Source organism: Botrytis deweyae (genome assembly GCF_014898535.1).
Source record: "Botrytis deweyae strain B1 chromosome Unknown BDEW_048, whole genome shotgun sequence".
Lineage (NCBI taxonomy): Eukaryota > Fungi > Ascomycota > Leotiomycetes > Helotiales > Sclerotiniaceae > Botrytis > Botrytis deweyae.
Window position 1 is genome coordinate 154,032 of NW_024066255.1, and position 22,895 is coordinate 176,926.

General features: G+C 40.1%; 7 protein-coding genes across 7 annotated transcripts; 2 read left to right on the forward strand and 5 right to left on the reverse strand.

Annotated features, from left to right (window-relative positions):
- Positions 1-2,442, forward strand: EAE98_011451 (uncharacterized protein; the record flags this gene model as incomplete). The annotated part of the gene is made up of 1 exon (XM_038959073.1): positions 1-2,442. The coding sequence occupies one exon, from the start codon at positions 1-3 to the stop codon at positions 2,440-2,442; it is 2,442 nt and encodes an 813-aa protein (XP_038804586.1).
- Positions 2,443-2,744: 302 nt separating this feature from the next.
- EAE98_011452 (uncharacterized protein) lies at positions 2,745-4,372 on the reverse strand. Its single transcript, XM_038959074.1, has 5 exons — positions 3,585-4,372; positions 3,480-3,535; positions 3,368-3,415; positions 3,247-3,292; positions 2,745-3,165 (listed from the first exon to the last, which is right to left on the reverse strand). Exons 1-5 carry the CDS (start codon positions 3,648-3,650, stop codon positions 2,857-2,859), a joined length of 525 nt encoding a protein of 174 aa, XP_038804587.1. The 5' UTR covers positions 3,651-4,372; the 3' UTR covers positions 2,745-2,856.
- A 1,681-nt stretch (positions 4,373-6,053) lies between these two features.
- Positions 6,054-9,683, forward strand: EAE98_011453 (uncharacterized protein; the record flags this gene model as incomplete). Its single annotated transcript, XM_038959075.1, has 1 exon — positions 6,054-9,683. The coding sequence occupies one exon, from the start codon at positions 6,054-6,056 to the stop codon at positions 9,681-9,683; it is 3,630 nt and encodes a 1,209-aa protein (XP_038804588.1).
- Positions 9,684-10,536: 853 nt separating this feature from the next.
- EAE98_011454 (uncharacterized protein) lies at positions 10,537-11,760 on the reverse strand (the record flags this gene model as incomplete). Its single annotated transcript, XM_038959076.1, has 1 exon — positions 10,537-11,760. The coding sequence occupies one exon, from the start codon at positions 11,758-11,760 to the stop codon at positions 10,537-10,539; it is 1,224 nt and encodes a 407-aa protein (XP_038804589.1).
- Positions 11,761-11,933: 173 nt separating this feature from the next.
- Positions 11,934-13,379, reverse strand: EAE98_011455 (uncharacterized protein; the record flags this gene model as incomplete). Its single annotated transcript, XM_038959077.1, has 4 exons — positions 11,934-12,008; positions 12,114-12,499; positions 12,630-12,715; positions 12,772-13,379. 4 exons carry the CDS (start codon positions 13,377-13,379, stop codon positions 11,934-11,936), a joined length of 1,155 nt encoding a protein of 384 aa, XP_038804590.1.
- A 2,997-nt stretch (positions 13,380-16,376) lies between these two features.
- Positions 16,377-18,492, reverse strand: EAE98_011456 (uncharacterized protein). The gene is made up of 2 exons (XM_038959078.1): positions 18,195-18,492; positions 16,377-18,142 (listed from the first exon to the last, which is right to left on the reverse strand). Exons 1-2 carry the CDS (start codon positions 18,430-18,432, stop codon positions 16,533-16,535), a joined length of 1,848 nt encoding a protein of 615 aa, XP_038804591.1. The 5' UTR covers positions 18,433-18,492; the 3' UTR covers positions 16,377-16,532.
- A 1,653-nt stretch (positions 18,493-20,145) lies between these two features.
- Positions 20,146-21,678, reverse strand: EAE98_011457 (uncharacterized protein; the record flags this gene model as incomplete). Its single annotated transcript, XM_038959079.1, has 3 exons — positions 20,146-20,437; positions 20,680-21,411; positions 21,485-21,678. 3 exons carry the CDS (start codon positions 21,676-21,678, stop codon positions 20,146-20,148), a joined length of 1,218 nt encoding a protein of 405 aa, XP_038804592.1.
- Positions 21,679-22,895: the final 1,217 nt, after the last annotated feature.

Consider the following 22,895-nt stretch of genomic DNA (forward strand, 5'->3'; position numbering starts at 1 on the left):
ATGGAGAAATTCCTCATGATCTTTAACCCAAAAGGGCCCAAGGAACCATCAGTTGATGCTTTTGGCAACTCAGTCTACCAACTTTGGAAGATTCATGATAAATGGAATAGAGAAGATGGATCATCTCTATATGAAGTCCAATTTTGGGAAGATTTTAAAGATAAGAATGAAATCTATTACTTTGATGAAGAATTTATGAAGAATAGGTATGGAGAAATGGTTGGGAAATGGGAAGCCTTGTATGGTGAGGACTGGAAACAGAAGTATGGTGAGTTGGGGCATATTTTGAATTCAAAAGATGAGAGATCAATATCAACTCCAAAGAGAAGATTTGAAGATACACCAAGTAAGTCAAGATCGATTGAGAAGAAATCGAGAAGTGGGAATTCTTCCATGTCGGGTGGAAATAATACAGGTAACTCTCCAGTTACTGGTGATAGTCATCCAAAGTATACTTCAATGCCTACATCATTTTCACCCGCATCAAGAAGTGAAAATTCTCCCATTTCAGGTGGGAATGATTCAAATGTGAGTAATCCTTCACTGGGTAATACTTCTCGTCCGAATAATGGTAATGCATATACTTTACTGCCTCCACCATTATTGCCAGAATCTTCCCAATCTTCAAGAAGATTGGCTACAACCCAACAAGGTAATGTCGGGCTATCTGGTAACTCTTCTGTCCCTTCTAGATTTACAAGACGATTAGCCTCAAGATCTTCAGGACCAGTCGAACAATCTGCGAGAGATCTCACTTCGAAAACTGGACATCCGGAATCTCCATCTACATCTAGACAACCTGCGAGAAGGATACCAACATCCTACCCCTCTTCCCTTGGACAATCTGCGAAGAGTCCAATTTCATCGTCGAATCAATCAAGGTCTGTGCCGGTAATTGGTCCATCTGCGGAGCATTCAAAAGTAAGATTTTCTCCTTTACAATCCGAACCTTTGGATTCTCCCGATCCCATGGATATCGATACGGAAATTCAACCGGCAGAGCAACTGAGGGAAAGTAGATACCGTCTTTACTATTCAAAATTCGACGATGACTTTGAAGAGATGGTCGACAAATTCGACGAAAGAGCATTCAAAGATATAATCAATTCCATACTTGAAAAAACTGGAGACGAACTTGCCGCCATTGAACAAGAAGCTATAGACGAATTAGGACCAGATGGGAATGTACAAATGGTTGATGTTGATGGTGGAGAGTATGCCGAAAATCCTGGAATGATACTTGATGCTTATTCCGATCGACTCATCGAAGCACATTCAAAAGGTTTGAGAGAATTGGTGGATGCTGCTTTGGATTTAGAAGGTTTACCTTGTGATAAATGGGTCAACAAAAGAAGGGAAGATGGCAATCTTGAGGTAATGAAACTCGAACTACTTTTCATGTCGGCATGTATTCATCCTGATGTGTTGAAACATCTTGTTCAAGGAGATTTGCCAAAAGCTTACTCGGATCCATCAATGATATCTATGAGAGCACATATGGCATCTATGATGGAAGGACATAAGAAAGAAAAGAGGATTTTCATTTATATCCATTATTTGGTCAACGAAATTGGAGTACCCCCCTCACCCTCAAAATTGGAACATGTTTTGAATATCGCTGACATTTACATTAGGGGATTCGGTAAACCTAATGATCAAGAATCATATCGAATTTCCAAAAAGATTGATGAAATTATTGGTACTCACAAGGCTGAACCCGATGGAAAGAGAAGGTATATCAAGGGCAATACTCAATATGAAGTTATAAATGAGTGGATTTCCCTTGTTCGTAAGAGGATTGAATTTGATCAATTCAAAAATCGATGGGATGAACCATTATCTCGTCCCATTTCCGAAGTCGGATTTGCATCAAGTCTTCAACGTTTGGATCAACATAGAAAGCATGTTAGTTCCAATTACATTATGAATTTGATTGAAGCTATCTTTGCAACGGAAGGTGGTATTTATAAAAATCATCAATATGTTATTTTTAATTGCGTTGAACCATGTCATGGAACATTTGGGGAAATTTTATGTTCCAGGTATGCTCAAGCTTATTCATCACATGGTGGAGGATTTTCCCATTTCGTTGCTGGTGTAAGTGCTGCGAATTTATATAAGCATGAAGAACAATATTGGACTTTAGTTAAAGAAGATTTGATAGAATCAAATTGGTTCAAACCAAATATTCGAAAGGAGATGAAGAAATTACGGGAGGCAACAAGGATTCATCAAAGAATTCAAACTTCAGCAGAAGAACAAGATGAACAATTGGAAGAGATGATTGATACAACGAAGAAACTGCGAGATTTGAAAGGACATTTGGCGGATAGTAAAGAGAAAGTCTTGAAAAAGACGGATGAGTATTTGAGTGAGATGGATTCTATGTTGGAACTTTTAGAATTGATTGAATCTGGTGATTTAGATGATTTAGATGATTAGATAGTTGAATAGAAAGATTATAACAAAATTATGAGTTAAGGAATACTTCCTTTGCGTCCATCCTATCGGTTTTCCTGCAATTTATTCAGCCCGGTCTTACCTGTTTATCTTAACCTCAAAACTCCTACCCATCATAATTACCCCGCCATAATTACCCCGCCATAATTACCCCGCCATAATTACCCCGCCATACCAACCCGCCATACCAACCCGCCATACTAACCCGCCATATTTACTCCGCCATATTTACTCCGCTATGCGTGCCCTGTTACACCTCACTCACTACCCATGATGTCCTAAATGTTATCTCATATTGTGTGAATTGATAATAAAGACAATCCATTCCTCCTCACTTAAAGTAAATTGTAGTGAGAAATACCATAAGAGAGAGATAGGTATTAATGGAGCTATAGACTAGAGAAGGATTTTTATAATTATTGTACCCAGGAGTGTAGACACAACGATAGAACCACCAGTAAACCCTCTCACCCCTTTATCTTCAGATAGCGAGTTGAATATCGATTCCTCCGGCATTTCTTCTTGGCTTCCCACTAACTTCATACCGAAATTAATTCCTGAATTCCTTCCTAATCTTATGTCTTCTACTTCTTCCTCTTCCTCTTTCCTCTCGATATTTTCAGAGTTTTCGTAAGGAAGGTAATCAAGCAATCTTTGATTAATGACAAACAGAGGTTTTGTGGATGGAGAACACTCTGCTTTCACCTGCAATGTTGTTAGCATCTTATTTCTTAGGGATCGTGATAAGTCTCACATTATTCTCCTTCACTACAACACCATCGATACTCCGTCGTCCCAAAGACCGAAAGAACCCCTCATTTCCGCATACGCCCTGTGTCTTTGTTAGCACCTTATATCTTTTGGATTGTAACAACACTCACACCATCCTCTCTACTCTGCCACCGACACTCCATTATCCAATGACAAAAGTAAACCTTCGACTGCCCAGTTCATCCTGTAACATTGTCAGACGCTAATCTCCAGGCAGATGTTATAAGTTACGCACTTCAACCCTGTACTTCCATTGGCACCCCTTCCTTTGGGGTCGGCATCGACTTGTCAACATTCGTCCACCCTGCATTGCTGTTAGTATCTTATCGTTTTGATATGGTAATAGTACTCACGCTATTCTCTCTCCTTGCACCTCCATCAACACCCCGTTCCCACTTGACATTATCATCGTCTTTCATTCTGCGGCTTCGTTAGCATTTAATCACCTGCGAACAAAACTAGACGACACTCTCCCATCATTCTGTCTTCATATCAAAGACCCGCCTCTCATTCGTTCCCCTTATTACCATCCTGATCGAACTAATGTAATCATCCTCATCATCACCTAGCGTATTGGTCCAGCCATTTGAAGTCAATCTCCGTCCATCATCAAAAGAACAAGTCTTAAGTAGGGTTAAGAAATGAAAACCTTCTCAAACAGCCTCTTGGTGTATTTATTCCCCTCATTATAAAAGTAAAGCTAAGAAAACTTCCTAACCTCCCACAGCCGAGAGAAACCAGTCTAACGTAGGGTTTAGAAAAGAAGTCACCGAGCTTTTTGGTACACTCATTCTCCCTCAATATAGTGAAGGTGCTGAACCATATTTACTGCAAAGTCTAGTTACACTAGCACAAATGCAGGGTCTTCAGAAGCCTGGCCTTCCTGGTATATTGATTTCGCACTTTTCAGAGCCTCTTTTCTGCCAGTGTCAAAAGAACAAGTCTAAAGCGGGGCGAGAAGAAAGACTCCTTTTGAAAAGACGAAATTAATGTACCATTTATCGACATTGAAGGAGGGAATAAATCCGGGATACAGCCGAGAGAAGACCCACGAAGATGATGATGAGGACGTAACAGGAAACAACCAGGATCGAGATGTCTTGTAAAGTGACGGCAACGTCGATTCGTGAGCTTCGCGCGACTGTATGAATATGTTAGATAATTGGTTCTGCAGGTTGATGTATCCAATCAAAAATCGGGGATAGGTGTTACCGTTGAGAGAGGCTTCTCTTGCTTTATCTTTTGCGGTGGTTGAATTTGTTCGATCTATCGTACTCATTGTCAGTTGACGTATTAAATACTTTCTCTTATCAAGATGGACGAGGTGAGAATGAAGGAGATATGTAAGATACTCAACGAAAGTCTTATGGCAATTTTGAAACCACTTAGGAAGAAGAGAAAATACCTTTGATGGAATGACTGATGGATATGATCAAACTTTTCGAGGCCATTGTCATGTCGTGTCTGTCGAAGTTGCCGAAAAACTGAGGTAACATATCGAAGTGCAGAGTAAAAATGCCTAGTAAAGAAGAGATGGTTGGTGAAAGCGAAACAGTGAACCGTTTCAATACCGATTCTATTGTAGTGGGAGCGGCAGCGGATGTTGTTGATTCTCGATGTTTTGTTGTGGTTGTATATGAATATGATCAAAGATCAAATTAAGACAAAAGGTGGTTCCCGCAGTATGGGTATCTTGCTGCCTTCTAGGTAGCTATCTAGTACCTAGTCAAAGTAAACCACACTAAGAACTAGGTACTATCTGGGAATAACTCACTCATAACATACCTCAAATCTCAGCCGCAATCAAATTCTAAGTGATGATAGAAATAATTAGGCGGCAAGGCTAATCGTGCACCTAGGAAAGGTATTTGCCAAGGCTACTAGCCATCCCGCCCTTCATATTTCGTTTCGTGTCTCCAGCATAAAGCTACGAGAAAGTTATATTCACCGCTTAGACAATAAAATATACTCACCGACCGAAGATAGAGGAAGTGAGCCTCAGCCTTGTGTGTTGCAATCACGTGGTTCACTTCAAACTTCCCGCACGATGTATCAACACAAATCTTAGATCTTTCGCGATCTTCTTTTTTTCTTCTTCGAGCGACGCAACTTAACTGTAAGTTACCCCCCTTTTCTCATTCTCCAGAACCTGCTGCAAACACACGGAGAACCTCCTACCTGGATCAAATCAATTGAAATCAAAAACTGGAATGCGCTGTTGTTGGAGACTTTGAGCGCATGTGCCGGTCGTGTCGCTGACTGCAGATATCAATGCCTCAGCGGCAAGTCGACAACCAACTCATGTCGATACCTCAACTGAAATGCGACATTCAGCGCATGTTAAACTCTCAAGCTACCTCCGACATTCGATTATTTCGATACCACAAATCAACTGCGACATTCAATAGCAGGTCCCAGCTCGAAGCCCAATAGGAATTTACAAGAGTCTCCGCTAACGTATTCTTCTTTCGCAGTACCAAATATTTACCAATAGTATCTATTGGTAGAACTAGCATACCTTGGCGCAGAACCCACTGCTTCCTAGAGAGCGTGGGCCCTATAATTATCGACCTTACCCTTTTTTAAACTTTCCTTTCGGTGCAATTCACCAGTCGACGAAAGTCTTCTGGTCTTGCCCGTTGGAACTTTTATAAAAGTTTCATCTCCCTTTTTTAATTCGATTATTATTCCTTTCAAAGCAGATTGCCAGTCGACGAAAGTCTTCTGGTATTGCTTGATTGGATTTTTTTTCGAATTTCTTCACCCCCCGCTCTCTTTTGAGCAAAAAGTCGGTCGCTTAACAAGCCCGAATAATAAATACAATGGCATCTAATGCTAACACTCCTGCCGCAGGTCAAACTGCTGGTAATGGAGCACCTGCCGCACCTGCCGGACCACCTGCTCCTGCTTCAGCTCCAGCAGTAGAAGTCGACATTGGCATAAATCAACAACCAGTGATCGAAGAAACCAGAAAGCGCAAACAGGAAGGTTTCGAAGACACTCGTCCAAAGCGATTAGGAATGCCCAAAGATGAGGCTAGTCCAGAAGAGCGTGCTTTGGCTGCGTTCAGGATCATCAAAAGTGATCTTGGGAATTGGTACGTTAGAAATCGAGGACGTGATTACCCAGGTCCAAAGACTCTTGCTGGTAAGATTAATGGAAGCAGATCTGCCATCCTAATTCTCAAGGAAATTGGGAGAGGTGCTACCGAAATGCTTAATGTTAGAGTCAAGTTTGATATGTTCAGTCAAGCACCAAGATTGAGAATATTCGCTGGTGAATATCACTTCTCTTTACATAGTCACAATTTTGTTGCTATAACTGCAACCAATCAAATCTGGAAGCAAAAGGTCCATCTAGTTACTGGAGCGAGTGATGAGGCTAAGAATGCCAGCAGGGCAGAAATTGCGAAGATTCTAGCGACAGACTTCCAAAGTTCATGTCAAAGAGATGTTGATCGATTGATCGAATTCGCCCAACACAATAGAGAACCGCTACTCGATTTTTTTGGATTTAATTTAGGTGGACCATTCTATTGGGATGCGAAACCAGAATCAGCCGTCGATCTCGCAGTAATGGAAGTGTTCATGAGTAAACTCAGCCATGGTAGATTCCACGCAACATTGGTGCGCTCTCTTAAACCCGTCGCTAGAGCGGCTTTTGAATACCATGACGCGCATTGGAAATCTCAAATGGAAGCCAGCATCAGACATGGTACTTATCCTTTCTATAGGAAGGTCATTGGAGATACAGCTGGAGAAGTATTCGAGGACTGGGAGAAGGACCCCAACATCACGCTTATGCATCAAAGATGGATGAGACATCCACATTTCGCAGAAGAATTGAAGATTTATGCATCTCATGCAGCACGAAGATCTTTCGGTTCACCAAGAGATATGCAAATCGGCTTGAGTCTTGGTGTCATTTTTGAAGGCATGTGGGAGAAATACAACATCAGCCGTTACTTCAGTCCTGAGTTTACACACCAAAGTACAGTCAAGAGCAGAAAAGGACCTTTCATACAATTACACGTAACTGTTGAAAAGGATGAGAACTTTGCCATGCCTGATGTCGCTCCAGGTACTCACATGAAGTTTACCGTTGTACCTCTGCCTATTGATCCAGAAGCACCAAAGGAACCAGTAGCCGATCTTGGATTTATCATGGTTAAGGGTATGAAGCAAAAGAGAAAGGCAATGCCACCTGGTGGTTGGATGCCTGCAACTGAGGTAGTTAACGCTCGTGTCCTATCAGTCGACACTCAGATGGACTTCGTTCTTGGATTTCAAATCGTCAAAGCAGACCACCAAAAAGCATTCAGCAATAATGCTAATTTAGAGATTTGTATCGAGATGGATAGAAATACGATCCCCGCCAATCGCATGTTGATGGCTATTGCGAAAATTTGCGGTCCACCCAGGGCAGTAAACGAATTCAGGCAACGAGCGTTTCTCATGGGTCATGGTGTCGAGAATGTAGGTTCCTCTATTTATACTGAATTCAAGGATCAAATGACCAAGCAACAGAGAGGTGCTTTCGACTATTTGTGCAAATCAATGGACATGAACAAGCAACAATTGCGTGCATGGGAGTTGATGTTTTACAGCAACTGTCACACCAGCCTTCTTCAAGGTCCACCAGGAACTGGAAAGACAAAGACTGTTGCTGGTCAAGGTTTAGGACTTGCATTATGTGGAGTGAAGACTCTCATTACTGCTCCTTCGAACACAGCCGCAAGAGAAGTAATGATCAAGCTTCTGGATATGTTGGCCACTGTCCGTGAAAAGTTCCCTCAAGTTGATGAATGGTTTGACATTGTTTATCTTCCAACTCGCGGTACCACCATATCCGATTTGAAGGAAGCTGACATTGACTGGGATTCTCTAGCCTATGGTATCGTTGTAGAAGGAGAGAATCAAACTGGTCAAGCCGGCCTTGATAAGAACGCTCTCTGGAAACACGTGGTTAAGTCCTTTGAAGAGGATGCCGAGAACAGAGATGACGCGGAGAAACAACAGGTTGCCAAGCAATGGTTGATTACCCTCAAGCATTTCAAGAACTGTGTGCCCATCACTTCAAAGGAGAAGAAGAAGTTCTTCTTGAGAGCCGAGAGTAAGACACAGGAGATCTTTACTTCCTTGACTTCCACGGTGAAGATTGTGATTTGCACTTGCAATACTGCACATCTCCTTCAAGGATATGGTTACAAGCCACAAGCCTGCCTCACGGATGAAGCTACATTCGGTGCTGAACCAGAAGTCTTGATTCCAGCCGCACTGTGCGCTTCCAAGAATCAATACTCTGGTGATCACAAGCAATTGCACCCAGTCGTTAAATCTGCCGGTCACAATGAGTTCTCAAACCAGTTGGGTCTGTCGTTGTTTGAGAGATTCTTCAATCATCACAGCGTTAAATTGGTGAGATTCAACATGAATTATCGCATGCCCAAGGAGATTGCAGATTTTCCAGGTACAGCAATCTATGAATACTTGACTACTCATTCTTGTACGTTGGAGGAAAGCGATACGTATAGATATATCCGACAGTGGTGGGATTCCGACAGTGCAGAATCATACAGAGAAGCTCGCCGCGCACCAGAATATGGCGGACTTAAGAACCTTCAAATTCGTCGCCTATTCATCAACGTGAAGGGAGGTAAATCGGCACACAAGCAAGGGAAAGCATCGAAGAAGAACTTTGCCAACATCAACGCCATCAGCGATTTCTTGATGAACCTGTTCAGTCATGAGCCTACCAATCAGATTCCGAAGATTGATCTTGATAAAATCACAGTCTTGTCACCCTATAAGGAGGAGGTTACTGTGTTATCGACACAGATCCAAACATCACTCGGAATCAAGTATCGTGGTCTCAAGAGGTTCCCTCGGTTTCGAACCATCGATGATGTTCAGGGCGGTCAAAATGAGCTGGTTTTACTTAGTATCACACCTGCTGATCAGCATAATGGTTCTCTTATTGGCTTCTTGAGCGACTGGCACCACATGAACCTCGGCTTGACCCGCGCTCAAAGTAACCTGGTAATTTTCGGAAATTTGGATATTTGGCGCTCACAACTCCCAGCACTTACTAGTACTTGCAAGAACTTTGGCTTCATGATTATCGACCTTCTAGACCGTGGTGACATCATCGACGTTGATGGACTCAATGCCCTGCCAAAGAACAAGGCAGAGAGGCTCGCTGGTCCTGATGCTTATACGGTTAAAATAAAGGAGACTCCCGCCGCTGCCTCTAGATTGAGCTATCGGTTGCAACAGTTGGTGGATGGATATAACAAAGAGGAATACGAGAAGCTTCTCCTCGATGAATGGCAAGCCAAAAGAGATAAGGCCATCGAGTACCAGAAAAAGGACATTGATGAAGTTGCTCTTGATACGTTCGCTTTAGGAATTAGTGATAGCTATGAAGGCGAAGATGATTCTATAGATAGTTAAGAGTTAATTTACATTTCCTCTTCGAGAGTATTGACTCTTAATCGAAATGACATGTGACGTGACGTTGAGAATGCAGACGCGCTAACCTCAACAACGCCGGCGAAACGTGATACCGATAGGTTACCCGAGGTACTGCCGAGCGACGTAGGCCAAAATTGATCACCTCAAGAAATTCTGTCAATAGTATGAAACAAATCCTTAGATATTGTTAAGTTATAGTACCATTTAAACTTTTGATTCTCTGAATTGAAATGGAACAATCGATCTATTGAAGGCTTTTGCCAGTGGCCAATTACGGTATTTCCTCATACGAATAGCCTCTACATCAGCGAAATGACAGGCAGCAATCGCCCATCACCAGCACCATCAGTTGCAATCATTACCCTCGCATGAATTCAGTGGCCACCTTCTCCAGGATATCGAACTCCAAGATAGCTACCAGCGCGTCAATCTCCGTCGCATACACCTGCAATGAATCAGTCACCTAGGTTTGAATATCCAATTCCTACCCTAATGCAAGCACATTTCGGAACCAATCTCGATCAAATCAACCTTCGGCATCTACCTAGTACTAATGTCGTTCCACCATGTTATCAATTTTTGATGAGTAGAAGGTTAGATGGGAATATAACGATAACGAATGTTCCACCTGTATTGATTCAAAAGATGATGGATCAAGATATCACGCATACTAATATATCATACCACACAGACTCTTTTCACACTTCATCTTTCATCAGACTACGCAAAACCCCCGAAAATTTAATGACCTGTGTATAAGATCTCTCTCTTTTTCATATTCTCATATCTGGGTATCTATTCTATACATTGATATACATTCATTCATAAGTTTTCATTTATCCTCCGATTTTGGCTTCTTCTCCCATTTAAACTTGTATGGTGGACCATCGAGTCTTGGTCTATGGATATCGCGGGTAGTGACAGGTTGTAGTGGTTCTAAAGCGGTAGAGCCATTGTACATACTACCGGTACCTTTAAAGAAACTTCCGTTGTGACGTACAAGATACTGAGGTTCTGCAGGTTGCTTGGGGACTCTTGGAGCACCATGCATAGAAGCAGAACGTCTGGAAGGAGCTGCATTTTGTGGTAACTGTCGTTGAGGCTGCTCGATTGGTCTTGGAATATTCTGTGTGCTGGCAGAAGTACCATGCTGTACCTGGTTTTGTGGTTGTCCAATTTGTCCGATCAATCCATGGTGTCCCGATGGTCCCTGTGGTACCCGTAGTCCAGCTTCTCTTGCTACGCCCGGAACATTCCGCATACCATAACCTCCTTCATCAGATACATTTGCTGATCTATAACGAGGATCAGGATGTCCAGAATTTCTTGGGAAATAACCTAACTCACCAAGACTTTTACCATTACTTCCATGTCGAGATACGAAGTATGGTTGATTGGTAGTAATTTGTCGATTAACTCTGCCATACCCAAATTGTGTGGCAATGAGCTCCGCATCTGTCATTGGTCTCATTCCTGGTGTACCTGCCAAAGTGTTGCCGGTAGGTTGTATTGCTTGTCCCGGCGTATTGAGAATCCTACTGACTTCCTCGTCAAGGTTCAATCGTCTCTCGGAAAATTGTGTAGCTTGTTCTGGATTTGTAGTGCTGCTTCGCGGTACCATATAATCACGATAATCAATGAAGCCTCTGGTCTCACCGCCTCTTGAAGGCTTCATCACTGGAAATGGCGAGACTGTAACTTCCTCCACTTCACTATCATCATCATCGATAACAATAGGTTTGTTGATTCCACCTCCGAGTTCTTCTTTCCTATCCACGTCCATCTCTGATTTCTCAATAGCTTCTCCGTTAACGGCATTCAATTTTTCCGATTCTTCAGCCCACTTCTTCTCGGATCTCTCGCAACTAGCCTTGAATTTCTCACCGGACTCGAATTTCTTGGTACAATCTTGACATTGAATGAAAAATGCAGTTGGGGCCTTTGCGAAACCAAGAACATCAAACTCAGGTAATGTATCTCCGATAGGTTTGAAGGTTTTCCAGTCAATACAATCCTCACATTGTGCCTTTTCGCACCATCGACACCTGTAGAGCATTCCTCCAACATCACCGACCTTTTGCTAGATTAGGGGAATAGACTAAACAGTTTAAAATATTTACAAATACTTCATAGACTTATATAGTAGGGTGATCATCTGGTTTGAACCACGGAATTCCTGCTCAAACTCGTTCATTTTTCGACCAATAATCATCCTCCTGGCTCTTACATTTAAATCTTTCCAATACCTGCATTGGCTAAAACGCTAGCCTTGACAACACTGGCCGAAGTAGGAGTAACCAAGTACTAAACATCAGGTGGTTAGCAAATTTATATACCAAAAAACATTAAGATGATTTAGATGGAAATGAATCAAGTCAGTAGAGGGACTAGATGATGGAGTATACTCACAGCTGCATCATATGCCTTAAATTTAGCCAAAGCCGCTACGACTTTAAGACTGGGCCAAGTACCAGAGTTTGTAATGGTGTTGACAGGACAATTGCGGCCAAGATAAGATGCACAAGCAGTGGAAGATGCAGAGTCTGGAACATTGTAAGTGTTACCAGCTGTACCATCGAAAGGTAAAGTAACACCTTCGAGGACGTTGCCTTCGATGAGTGAATAAGTTCCGTCATAAGTTTCGAAATCGTGACCAGCGTTATTGGCCATGTAGTTATTGGTAACTTGTACGACAGCACCGGAACCACTAATCTTTGGTGCACGGCCTGATAAGTTGTGCCAGTAGTTTCTGTCGAGTGTGAGGAGATCACCAGGTCCGTTGATCATCATAGTCCCTGATTTGAAGAGAATAAATTAGTAAAATTCTTGACATGTTTCTATGAACCTTTTGATCTTTTGTTTTCCTTTTCACGTAGATCCGGACGCGTAGAATTGAACCATAATTAATAAAGGATAACAACTCACAGTAATGATTGGCATTGCAGGTAGCGGAAGTTGTGGTGGTACCATAAAACTCACAATTAGAAATTGTGAATTGACTGGCGGCAAAACTGGTAGGGAGGTTAGTACAGTTCAAAAATAAATCTTCAGGATGATATCTACTCACTGAGAAACAATCATTTGTCTTCCAATCAGACTGAACTTGCAGTGATCGATCCAAACACCTCTGCTTCCCTCCAAAGAGATAGCATCTCCACCCCAGACATGACCAGGATTGATGTTGGTAAAATGAACATTCTGGATAATGATATTGGTACTAGTAGCAGGAATTCTAAGTCCCTTACCAGCGATAACACCAGCGCTACCAACACCCAAAATGGTTTTCGAGGAACCGACATCTAGAGGAGTAGGTCCGGCAGCATCGTAAGTGATACTAGTGGAAACGATGTTGGTTCCGGTGCAACTAAGGGTACCAATGTAGTCTTGACCACCATTGGCAGGCTTGCAGCCTGATTGATAACAGCCTGAAGCAGTAGCTGATCCTTCGGTACCAACAAAATTGAAAGTCTTGTTGATAAGAATTACACGTGGTGTACTATCAGCGAGCCATTGTTTGAGTTGAGCAATATCAGATGGTGCCGCAGCTACTGCAGAGCCGCCACCAGAAACTCCTTTGGCAAAACCGTATGCGGATCCTGAAACAGTAGTTGCAGCATTGATGAGAGGAGCGAGAGCTAAAGTAACGAATGAAATCAACATTGTAGGCGACTTCATTGTGTCGACTGGTAGTTTGAAATGATGAAAGTGATGATAGAGTGACTATTGAGTATTCCAATATATAAGTACTCAAACGGGTTCTTCTTATAAGGAGATTCATGCCAAGATTTATTAATCTACCTCTTTCCCCCCTCGTGGTCTAAAATATCTAGCTGATCCTATTGGCTATTGTACCGATAATCCATAATATCCTTCATTAATTAATTTATTACTCTCATTGTTGAAGTCACACTCCGCTTAAAAGCTTAAGCGTTTAGTTAGATTGAGAAAGTATAATTTGCAGTTGCCGTTCAATAACGTTTATACAGGGATCTACACCGACCCAAATCTGTGCCCCTCGAAACGGAATAATTATTTATACATTGAAGAACGCGTGTTGAGAGGAACAAGAAGCTCCCGTGCCTGTGATTTATTTATTTTTGACTACAATTTAGTTCATCTGATGACATGCTGCTAACCTATTTAAATTCTTGGCACTTTAAACGAAACACTAGATTCAATAAAGATGGGGGCGAGCATCAATCAAAACTGTGAGTACCGATGCATCGGAAAATAATTATGAAGCTAGAGTTACCCGAAGAGTCGGTTGATTGACTTTTCTGGGTCGAGTACCGTATTCTTTTGGAATATTGGCCGCGCGCTAGGAAGGGCTAATACTTTAAGGTTAATTTAGAACCAATTGGCTCGCTTTTCAGTGGAGTCAAATGCCTCAAAATAGAAGTTTTTAACAGAAATACTAGGCATTTGATGAATAATCCATTAAAGAAACGAATCAAATAACTCCGGTGGTTACCGCAACCCTAACCCACGAGCCTTAGTCCTTCCTAGCGCGCGGCCAATATTCCAAAAGAATACGGTACGTCTATCATTCAGGGATCTTCTTTCAAAATGACATCCTCTTCATAATTTTGAAGAGAAATCATACATAACCCATGTAGAACAGCTGACATTTCGATATAGGGAGGAGAACTTAAGCTTTTTTAGTCAATCATCATATTCGATGCATTGGCCAAGAAGAATGGGGTTGATTCAGAGCTCGCCTTAAATTTAGTATAAAAGACCCTGGAAATGGTACGGGCTATCGAGCCAAGTCATAACTGGTGTGAGGTCTCGACTAAAATCTCGATAATATGAAACTTCATTCGTCATTCCACCTCGTAGAATCCCAGGAACTCTTTTGGATATAAATACTTAGAACGAAAGCTTTTATTTCCAAAAGGTATGACGGCTACGACTATCAGCGATGATGGAAGTTAGTATTTTTTTGGAGTAGATGTTGAAACTATAAACTCTGGGTTAATAGATTTGAAGTTCCGAATGAAATAAATTGATGGACAATTTGAGAAACATTTCGGCATTGTTTCTTCGGGGTTGTTGTTATTTGCGCATAAATTCTGTTTGTTTTCCATCTCTTATATTAAGTGGTAGTGAAAAGAAATTATCCAAGTTTCATCAAAACGGAATTGAGATTCCGTGATGTTTATGGCAAGATGATCAACTTCGATTTTCCAGGAGAATTATCCAGGGCTCCTGTAATGAAATCGGAGTTATTTTTTGACGAATAGCAGCGCTTAACATGAATATTTACTAGTCTTTATCTCTATGATGAATTAGATACTGAGTTACGTATTTATCCCAGTGGTGGAATTTATTATGTAGTTACGGAGGATATATCATACAGTTAACTTTTCTAGATGTAAAAACCATATCACACGCACAAATAGATAGTCACCTTACTACCCAAGAAAGACTAATTTCTTGTCTTTCAAGGTAGTTTGAAAACCATCATAGGTGTAGTACTTGGCTTTCAGATTCATGACCTTATAGTTACATTCTTCATCAATTCTCCATCAATTCTCCGGAGTGGCGTTGTCATTTCCTTTCCTTTCCCAGGTTTGATAACAGCATTCAATTTTATCGAAGAAAATATAACTTAGTAAAAGAAAATCACTACGAGAAAGCACTTGTCTATAAACATGGAAGAATTCATTCCAACATTCTGACAAGAGCACACATATATGAACATTCATCTCCTTCTCTTCCGTATTCAACTTCAAATACTTGCGTTTATTGGAACCCACACGAACTTCTCTATTTAAATCTCTCTCCACACTGACCCCACTACTTCCCACAAACCTTGTGGGGACGGAAGTTATCGCACCAAACATATTCACTAATCTTCAATCAACGTGATGCTCTCTAACACACTACTTCCATTAACCTCTTTACCAAAGCAAGAGTCTCTATCTTCTGCTATCCATCACAAAGTTGTCTTTTGATATGCAGAGCAAGTGGGATTATTAATAATGTGTACATTCAAAGCCAAACCAAAAGCCAAATCAAACCCGAAATCAAGTATTAAAAGAAGATTATGAAATGGCAATGACAGACAGCCATTGAAGCTCATTATCATTATCAGTGAAATTGTATGAATGACTATATTCATTACCGACACTTGTCGTATCTATCCACGTTGTAATATATTTCTAAATTTGGAATGGAAGAAATCGAAACCAGCTCAAAATTCCGATTTTCCTCTTCAAGTCGATCTATGAAGACTTTCCGAAAAGACATAAAAAATGAATCTTTCCTTGACCGAACCATTTCATTCCAATTGGTAATTTATAAATAATTCCGAAATCATTCAAGCCGAAACCTAACATTTTCCACCATCCCATCGTCTCTTGTGATGGATTTTATTTCAAAATCCCCAACCCGTCAACACATTCGTAAAACCAAGTCTTCTCGAATTTAAATGCAAATTTATTATTAGATACATACCTGCTATCCCATTTACACCCGTTCATATTCGGGGTATCGTTCTCTCCTATAATACACATCCACATATTCGTATGTCTATCATGAAACGCCTTTTGGTAATTCATCCATACCATCTTGTAATAAATGAAAATTCAACTCTCATCCACACCATAGTAACAAATTCAACCCATCTCCATCTCAGATAATTCAACCCAACTCTTCATCAAACATTCAACCCCAACTCTTCATCAAATAATCAACCCAACTCTTCATCAAACATTCAACCCCAACTCTTCATCAAATAATCAACCCAACTCTCCATCAAACATTCGACCCCAACTCTTCATCAAATAATCAACCCAACTCTCCAAATAATCAACCAACTCTTCATCAAACATTATACCCATTACCAGTTCCAACACCATCTAAATCCATAAATTGATCAATATCTGGTATAACAACACTTGATTGTGAAATTATTGATTCAGGAAAAATATTATCAGTTGGAGGACCATCTAAACCTCTACCAACTTGATAATTATCTGGAACGGATTTTCCTAATGTTGTTCTTCTATTCTTTTGCCTCTTTCCAGTTCCTCCAATAGTATCACCTCTTCCATTCATCCATAAACTAGCATCACTAGTTTCACCTCTTCCAATACCAAGTTGATAAGCTTCCATACCTCTTAAAACTGGTAATAAAAGTCGAGTTTCATACCAACGACCTTTTATATCAGCTAATCCTCGACGAGCTGCTGGTTCAAGTAATTGCCATTCATACCAAGTACGTTTCTTAGCATTATCTGCTACTTCATTTCGAAATCTTAAATCAGAAACCATTCGAGGAGGTAAATCTGGTGTTGGCCATTGTGATCGATTATTATATGGCATTGGCATTTCGACAAATTTGTAAATATCTCCCACAAATGTTACTACAGTCAAAAGTGGATTGGTTTGTACTGTACGTTCAATGAGTTTTTGAATGACGAGAACCACAATTGATTCCCCATCAACACGTAAACGAACTGGTTCACCAACCCAAATCTTTTCGGCTCCAAGAAACATTCCATTGTAATGAATTTCTCCAGGAGATACGATAGCTTTTTCAAGTCTATCAAATAGAGAATAACTTCCATCAATAACTTTTGCTGCCAAGATACTACCATCAACTTGGTAATCACCTCCACCATATTCACCTCGAACAATACGATCCCAAGGTACTTCATCATAAGGAATGTTGTTAATTGAACTGATTGTCGTTTGAGGTACACTCCATGCAAGCCAAGGTCTAATTGATTCTTGATCCTTGATTTGAGCAGGTGAATGTGAAAGTGGATGAGAAAGTGGTTGAACCAAATATTCCGCTTGAAAATGTTCATATCTTCTCTTTGATACAACTGCGAGACCCCAAGCATGTCCTCTATTAAACCAAACCAATTCTCCTGTACGATAAATGAGTCCAGTATCAGGTGTACTATCGAGTTTTTGTTCTTGTGATCGAATTATTGAAGTTGGTTGAGGTGATGATTTTGATGATCCAGATGTTACGGATCCAGGAGTTGTAGATCCGGAAGAAATGATCTTTTGAGGTATGCTAACAATTGGCATGCTATCCTTTTTGATTTCCTTCTTTGGAGCTGGTATGCTGACGACCGGAGTTGTTTTGTTTATTTCCTTTTTCAATATTGCGCCATTATCTCCTTCTTCTTGTGATTCATCCTCTCCAAATGGTGAACAAACTTTACATGAACAATTCCTTGGGTCGCCATCTGGATCCGTACTTAACCAAAGTACATGGGGGAAAAAATCTGCCGGACTTCGATATCTTTTCTTTCGACCTTGTGGATGTCCATATAAATATGTATCTTGTCGTTCGTAAACTCCGGCTGTGTGTCGACCCTTTTCCTTTTTCATCTCTGCTTCCAATTTATTCTTATTATATTTGAGGTGTTCCCATAAAACATATCCTTCAGGTAGATCTTTAAGTACGTAATTCCGATCTGCGATGAAGTTAGTTGATGATGATGAAACTTTGGGAATGTTATATATTACCAGAATGTTCTTTTCCTCCTAAATAATTCATCAACATGCCACCAATCTTTCTTCTCCAATCTATAGCTTTTGGTTCATCATAATCGAGTTTCTTGTAAAAATCAACAATTCCTTCGGCATCTTCTTTATCATTCAATTGAGCTGGTGTTGGTTGATTTAATTCTTTGATTCCTGTCTTTGTAATGACTTCTAATTGACCATCTGATCTACAGATAGTAATAGGATGAAATGGTGCCATGATGGCAATTGTATGTGGTAGAAACAATTAATTGTTGATGATATGATGGTAACCTTGGATCACTGAGATAAAAAGTTGTGGGGTTGAGCTAGGTTCTAGTTTGAGTGAATCTACATTTACCTAGGTAATTATTACTAAGAGATTACTTATCCAGTGATGGTCGGATTAACTTGTTTCCGACTACCGGATTAACTTGTTTCCGACTACCGAAAAAAATAATTCCCCCTTTATTTTATTTGCTTCCAAGGTTCACTACAGATGCATTGTATAAAGACTTTGGATATATCTTTAGATTTTTGATGTAGAACTCTAAGAGTTGTTATTTGAGTGGGTTATTACTTAATCTATGTCTATTCTACCTCAAGAATTTACCCAAGTAAAGTTCCCTTCCATGTATTTTTATTTTCATAAATTCGAGTACCTCTTTGGGTAAACTAGCGGGGATGTTGATTGTGATGTAGACAAGGTGAATGTAGACCTTGTTCTCAAACAAAAGAAAATTAATCTCATCATATTGCTATCAAGATAAGATACCTTTCCCATCTAACTTTCATTCTCAACCTTCCATTACTTGCTATGTACCTTTGAACTTGTCATCATCTTGGCTCTCTACCACTTCATTTTGCTTCTTGTACTGCAAGAAACACTCTCCCTTTGATAATACTTAGTCTCTGATTAACGTTGCGCCTTTAATCAATACTTTTGTCTTTTACCGGAAGTTTTCGATCACGGAAAGAGCGCAAATTTTGGCCGTCAATTATGGACAATCCAGGAACCCCGCCACAGGGTGGTATCCTATCTCGCAGTAAATTTGATCTTTTATACTTCTTATTCCACAGATCTAATGCATTCCAAGGCATGCATAGATCAAATCAAGTCTCTTTCTTTATCATATTTCCATGGCGTTTCCCCCACACTATTCTTCTCATGACCCCTCCTTTAATTCTTGTACGGTACCTCTAAACAAACTTATACACCATATGATATCGAACGTATGTATTTATGCATTCTAACATCTACTCCATTCCTATACACTCTCTCATCTAATCCCCTAATCTTCATTTCCTATATCATTTCTCCATCTCGCACTTAGCCCCTTTTCCCACCCGATAGATCATCCACCCCACACACCCCTTCCACACACCCCTTCCACACACCCTCCACACACCCCCTCCATACAACCCAAAAATCTCAAAACATAACAAAAAGGTATCAATCAATCCTCCCAAGCCAAAACAAATAAAAAATAAACAAATTCCAAACTCAAACTTAAACTCAAAAATGTTAATGCGCATGCATGCATCCTATCCATACCTACACAATCAACGCTCGCTAATTCATCACCTCATAATTTTTTGTAATTCTTTCGAAAAGAATAATTTTCCAACATCTTCTCCCATCAATCCCCTTCTTTCATTCATATTTCCTATGCTGTGCAATGCAATGCAATGCAGAATCCGAACAATGCAAAAATGTAAATGCGTAAATGCTGTGAAAAATGTAAGAAGTTCCGATGTATATTTTTGTTGCCCATTTATCCGTCCATGTATCCGTCTTTTTCCTTCTCTTTCATTTTCTTTTTGGTCATTTTCCCCTTTCGATCATGCTCCTCGCTTCCCGCTTCCCACTCTCCACTCTCCGCTCTCCACTCTCCACTCTCCACTTCCCACTCCCCACTCACCACTCACCACATCCATCGATACCCCAAACCCATCAAACAACCACATTCACAGTCATCGGTCGTCTAATACTCAATCCCCTCAATTTCTCCTCCACTCTCCTCAACACCTCTGGATCAGGCTCCGGTACCACTTTCCGGGGAATAGCTATCATACACATATCACATCTAACATGCTTACACCTTGTACATTCTTGCATGTTAATTTTTGGATCCGAGGAGGATTGGTGAGGGAAAGTTTTATCGCATTTATGACATGCGAATTTTTTATTTGTAGAGGATGGTTGATCACCAGGGTAACCATCGGGGTATTTCTTTTTCTTGGATCTATTAGAATGAATTTGTTAGTTTGTGAATTTTAGATGAGAGATAGGGAAGGAATTAATTTTCTTTTCGAGCGAAGCGAGCTATGGGGGTTTGGGGGCTTGCCCCCATAAATAATACAATGAAATGAAATGAAATGACGCTCCGCTGGCCCTCCGGGGGCCACTGCCGTGGAGGCAGAATATTTTCCTCGACTACGAGATTGAGATAGAGAAATAAAAGTAAAGGGAGAAAAGGAAACTTACGGATTTCGAGGACAATCAGCACAACGAGTATGAGAACAAGTTGTACAAATTTTATTTCCAGCTGTGAAAAGAGTTGAACATTCATGACAAGTTCTTCTAACTCTTTGAGTAGGTTTTTTTCTAACCAAAGGTTGACCACCGATTTTTTGACTTGGTAAAGTCATGATTAATTTCTCGGGTTTTTTCCAATCTCTATCAACTTCGACTTTTGTTGGACCAATATTTGCAACTGTAGTTTTTCCTTTATCCTTTTTCTTTAAAGGATATCTAGGACATTTTGTACATCTTGGATGTTCGCAATTGGTACAAATTTTATTGGCACCATATGTTGTATCACATTTATGACAAGTTCTATGAATTCTCATTCGAATAGGTTTTTCGATTCTCCAAACATCTTTTTCTCCCGTAAGAGATTGCCATTCATGTGGTTCGATTTGTAATTGAAAACGTTCAGCTAATTTTCGAGCTCTTTCAGCATTAATTTCTGCTCGAGAAACTTTTGTTGGTTGAGACTGAGGTTGAGATTGAGGTTGAGATTGGGATTGAGATTTTGTTTTAGATTGTTGTTGTTTTGTTGTGTTAGAAGTAGTAGTTTTGGTATTGGTGTCAATAATTTGTTTCGTTTCGACGACGACGGGAATGGAGATTGGTATTTCCTTGGATGGTTCTGACGTTGATGTTGGTATTGGTATTGGTTTTGATTTGGATGCTTGATCAGTGGATTTGGGGATACTAAGAAATTTATAAATGATTAATAAATATAAACTTCAACAGAATGATATATATGAAAATATTTATTACTTACCTTGGTCCTGCTGGTGTAGTTGAAGTTGAAGACTTTCCAACAAATGATAATCTTTTTGATCCATCACTTCTTTTTAAAACTGTCTTCATTCGTCCTAAAACTCGACTTAATCCTTTCTTTTTATCATCATTTGATGTTGTAGGTATTGTTGATATTGCCGGTGCTCTCGGTGCTCCTTGCGCTGAAGAACTCATTGTTGCGGGGTCTTCTAAGATATATTCCGTAATCCGTAATCCGTAATTTGTAGTCCGTAGTCCGTAGTTCGTCTGTAGTCTGTAGTTCGTCGTCCGTACGTCGTCCGTAGTTTGTCGTCCGTATGTAGTCTATAGTTAATGTCGATCTGTCGAAATTGATTCTTGGATTTATTGAAATTAATTCGTCAAGGATTGAATTGATGAAATTGATTGAATCAATATTGAGGAATGTATGTCGAAGAAAATCCCTAGAAACCCCAGATACCCAACACTCGAAAGTAAAATTCGAAACCCTTAAATATCAAATTCGAGATTCCATCAATCACTTATACTTTTTTTTTCCTCCTCTCTTATCAAAAGTGGCGTATTAATCTCCTTATAGAATAAATCCCCTTTCGATTCTTTGAGTGTGAAGTGTTACTACGATTAAACTTCAATCGATCATCTGCCTCGTGCGTTTCGGAACCAATGTACCGGTATACAGGGAAAATATTAGAGACCAAAAAAATAGGACGATAATTATATGTTGTGTCTTCCCAAAACTATTTTGTAAAAGGAATTGGAAGGTTGTATCGAATGATTGGTGTGGTAATCAATTGTCTTGAATAATTGTATGACAAAAAGATATATCAGGATGAAATGTTTGAGGTGATGGTTGGTGATAGTTGGTGATAGTTGGTGATAGTTGGTGGTAGTAAGTTGTAAGTGGTAAGAATCGTAATAAGTATATGAGTTGATGTAGTAATGTTGTGTATGTGTATCTTGACTATGTATATTATCAAGATGACTGACCTCTTTTATCAAAAGTTCAACTATATGTAGGTAGATATCGGTTGAAGAAAAAGAGGAGAGAAAAGGGAGATGGATGGGATGATTGGAAATTAGCGAGCCAGCGAGGCAGCGTGCCAGATAGACGGGACAAGAGAGAACCAAAAAGTAAAATAATGTGGGGGCTTGATAGTTCCCGAATAATCAAAATGCTTGGTATTTTTGATGGCTTGTCGTTGGTGGAGAATGGTGGAATTGCTTGAATTTTGTTTGGATACCGTGGGTATTGTTAAATGTATGTAATGTATCGATCGAGTTGGTTCCAAATGGATGGGATGGTAAATAAGATGATGATGGATAGAATGAATATTAGAAGTAATGAGATGATATATAATGATATGTGATGAGTGATAGATGCGATAGATGCGATAGATACAATAGATATAATA

Coding starts and splice junctions, on each gene's coding strand:
- EAE98_011452 (XM_038959074.1), bottom strand. CDS start 3,650: ATGAAAGACGATGATAATGTCAAGTGGGAACGGGGTGTTGATGGAGGT. Junction 3,536..3,584: donor GTGCAAGGAGAGAGAATAGC/GTGAGTACTATT, acceptor ACAGCAATGCAG/GGTGGACGAATGTTGACAAG. Junction 3,166..3,246: donor TCGGTCTTTGGGACGACGGA/GTATCGATGGTG, acceptor ACAACATTGCAG/GTGAAAGCAGAGTGTTCTCC.
- EAE98_011456 (XM_038959078.1), bottom strand. CDS start 18,432: ATGGCACCATTTCATCCTATTACTATCTGTAGATCAGATGGTCAATTA. Junction 18,143..18,194: donor AGGAGGAAAAGAACATTCTG/GTAATATATAAC, acceptor ACTTCATCGCAG/ATCGGAATTACGTACTTAAA.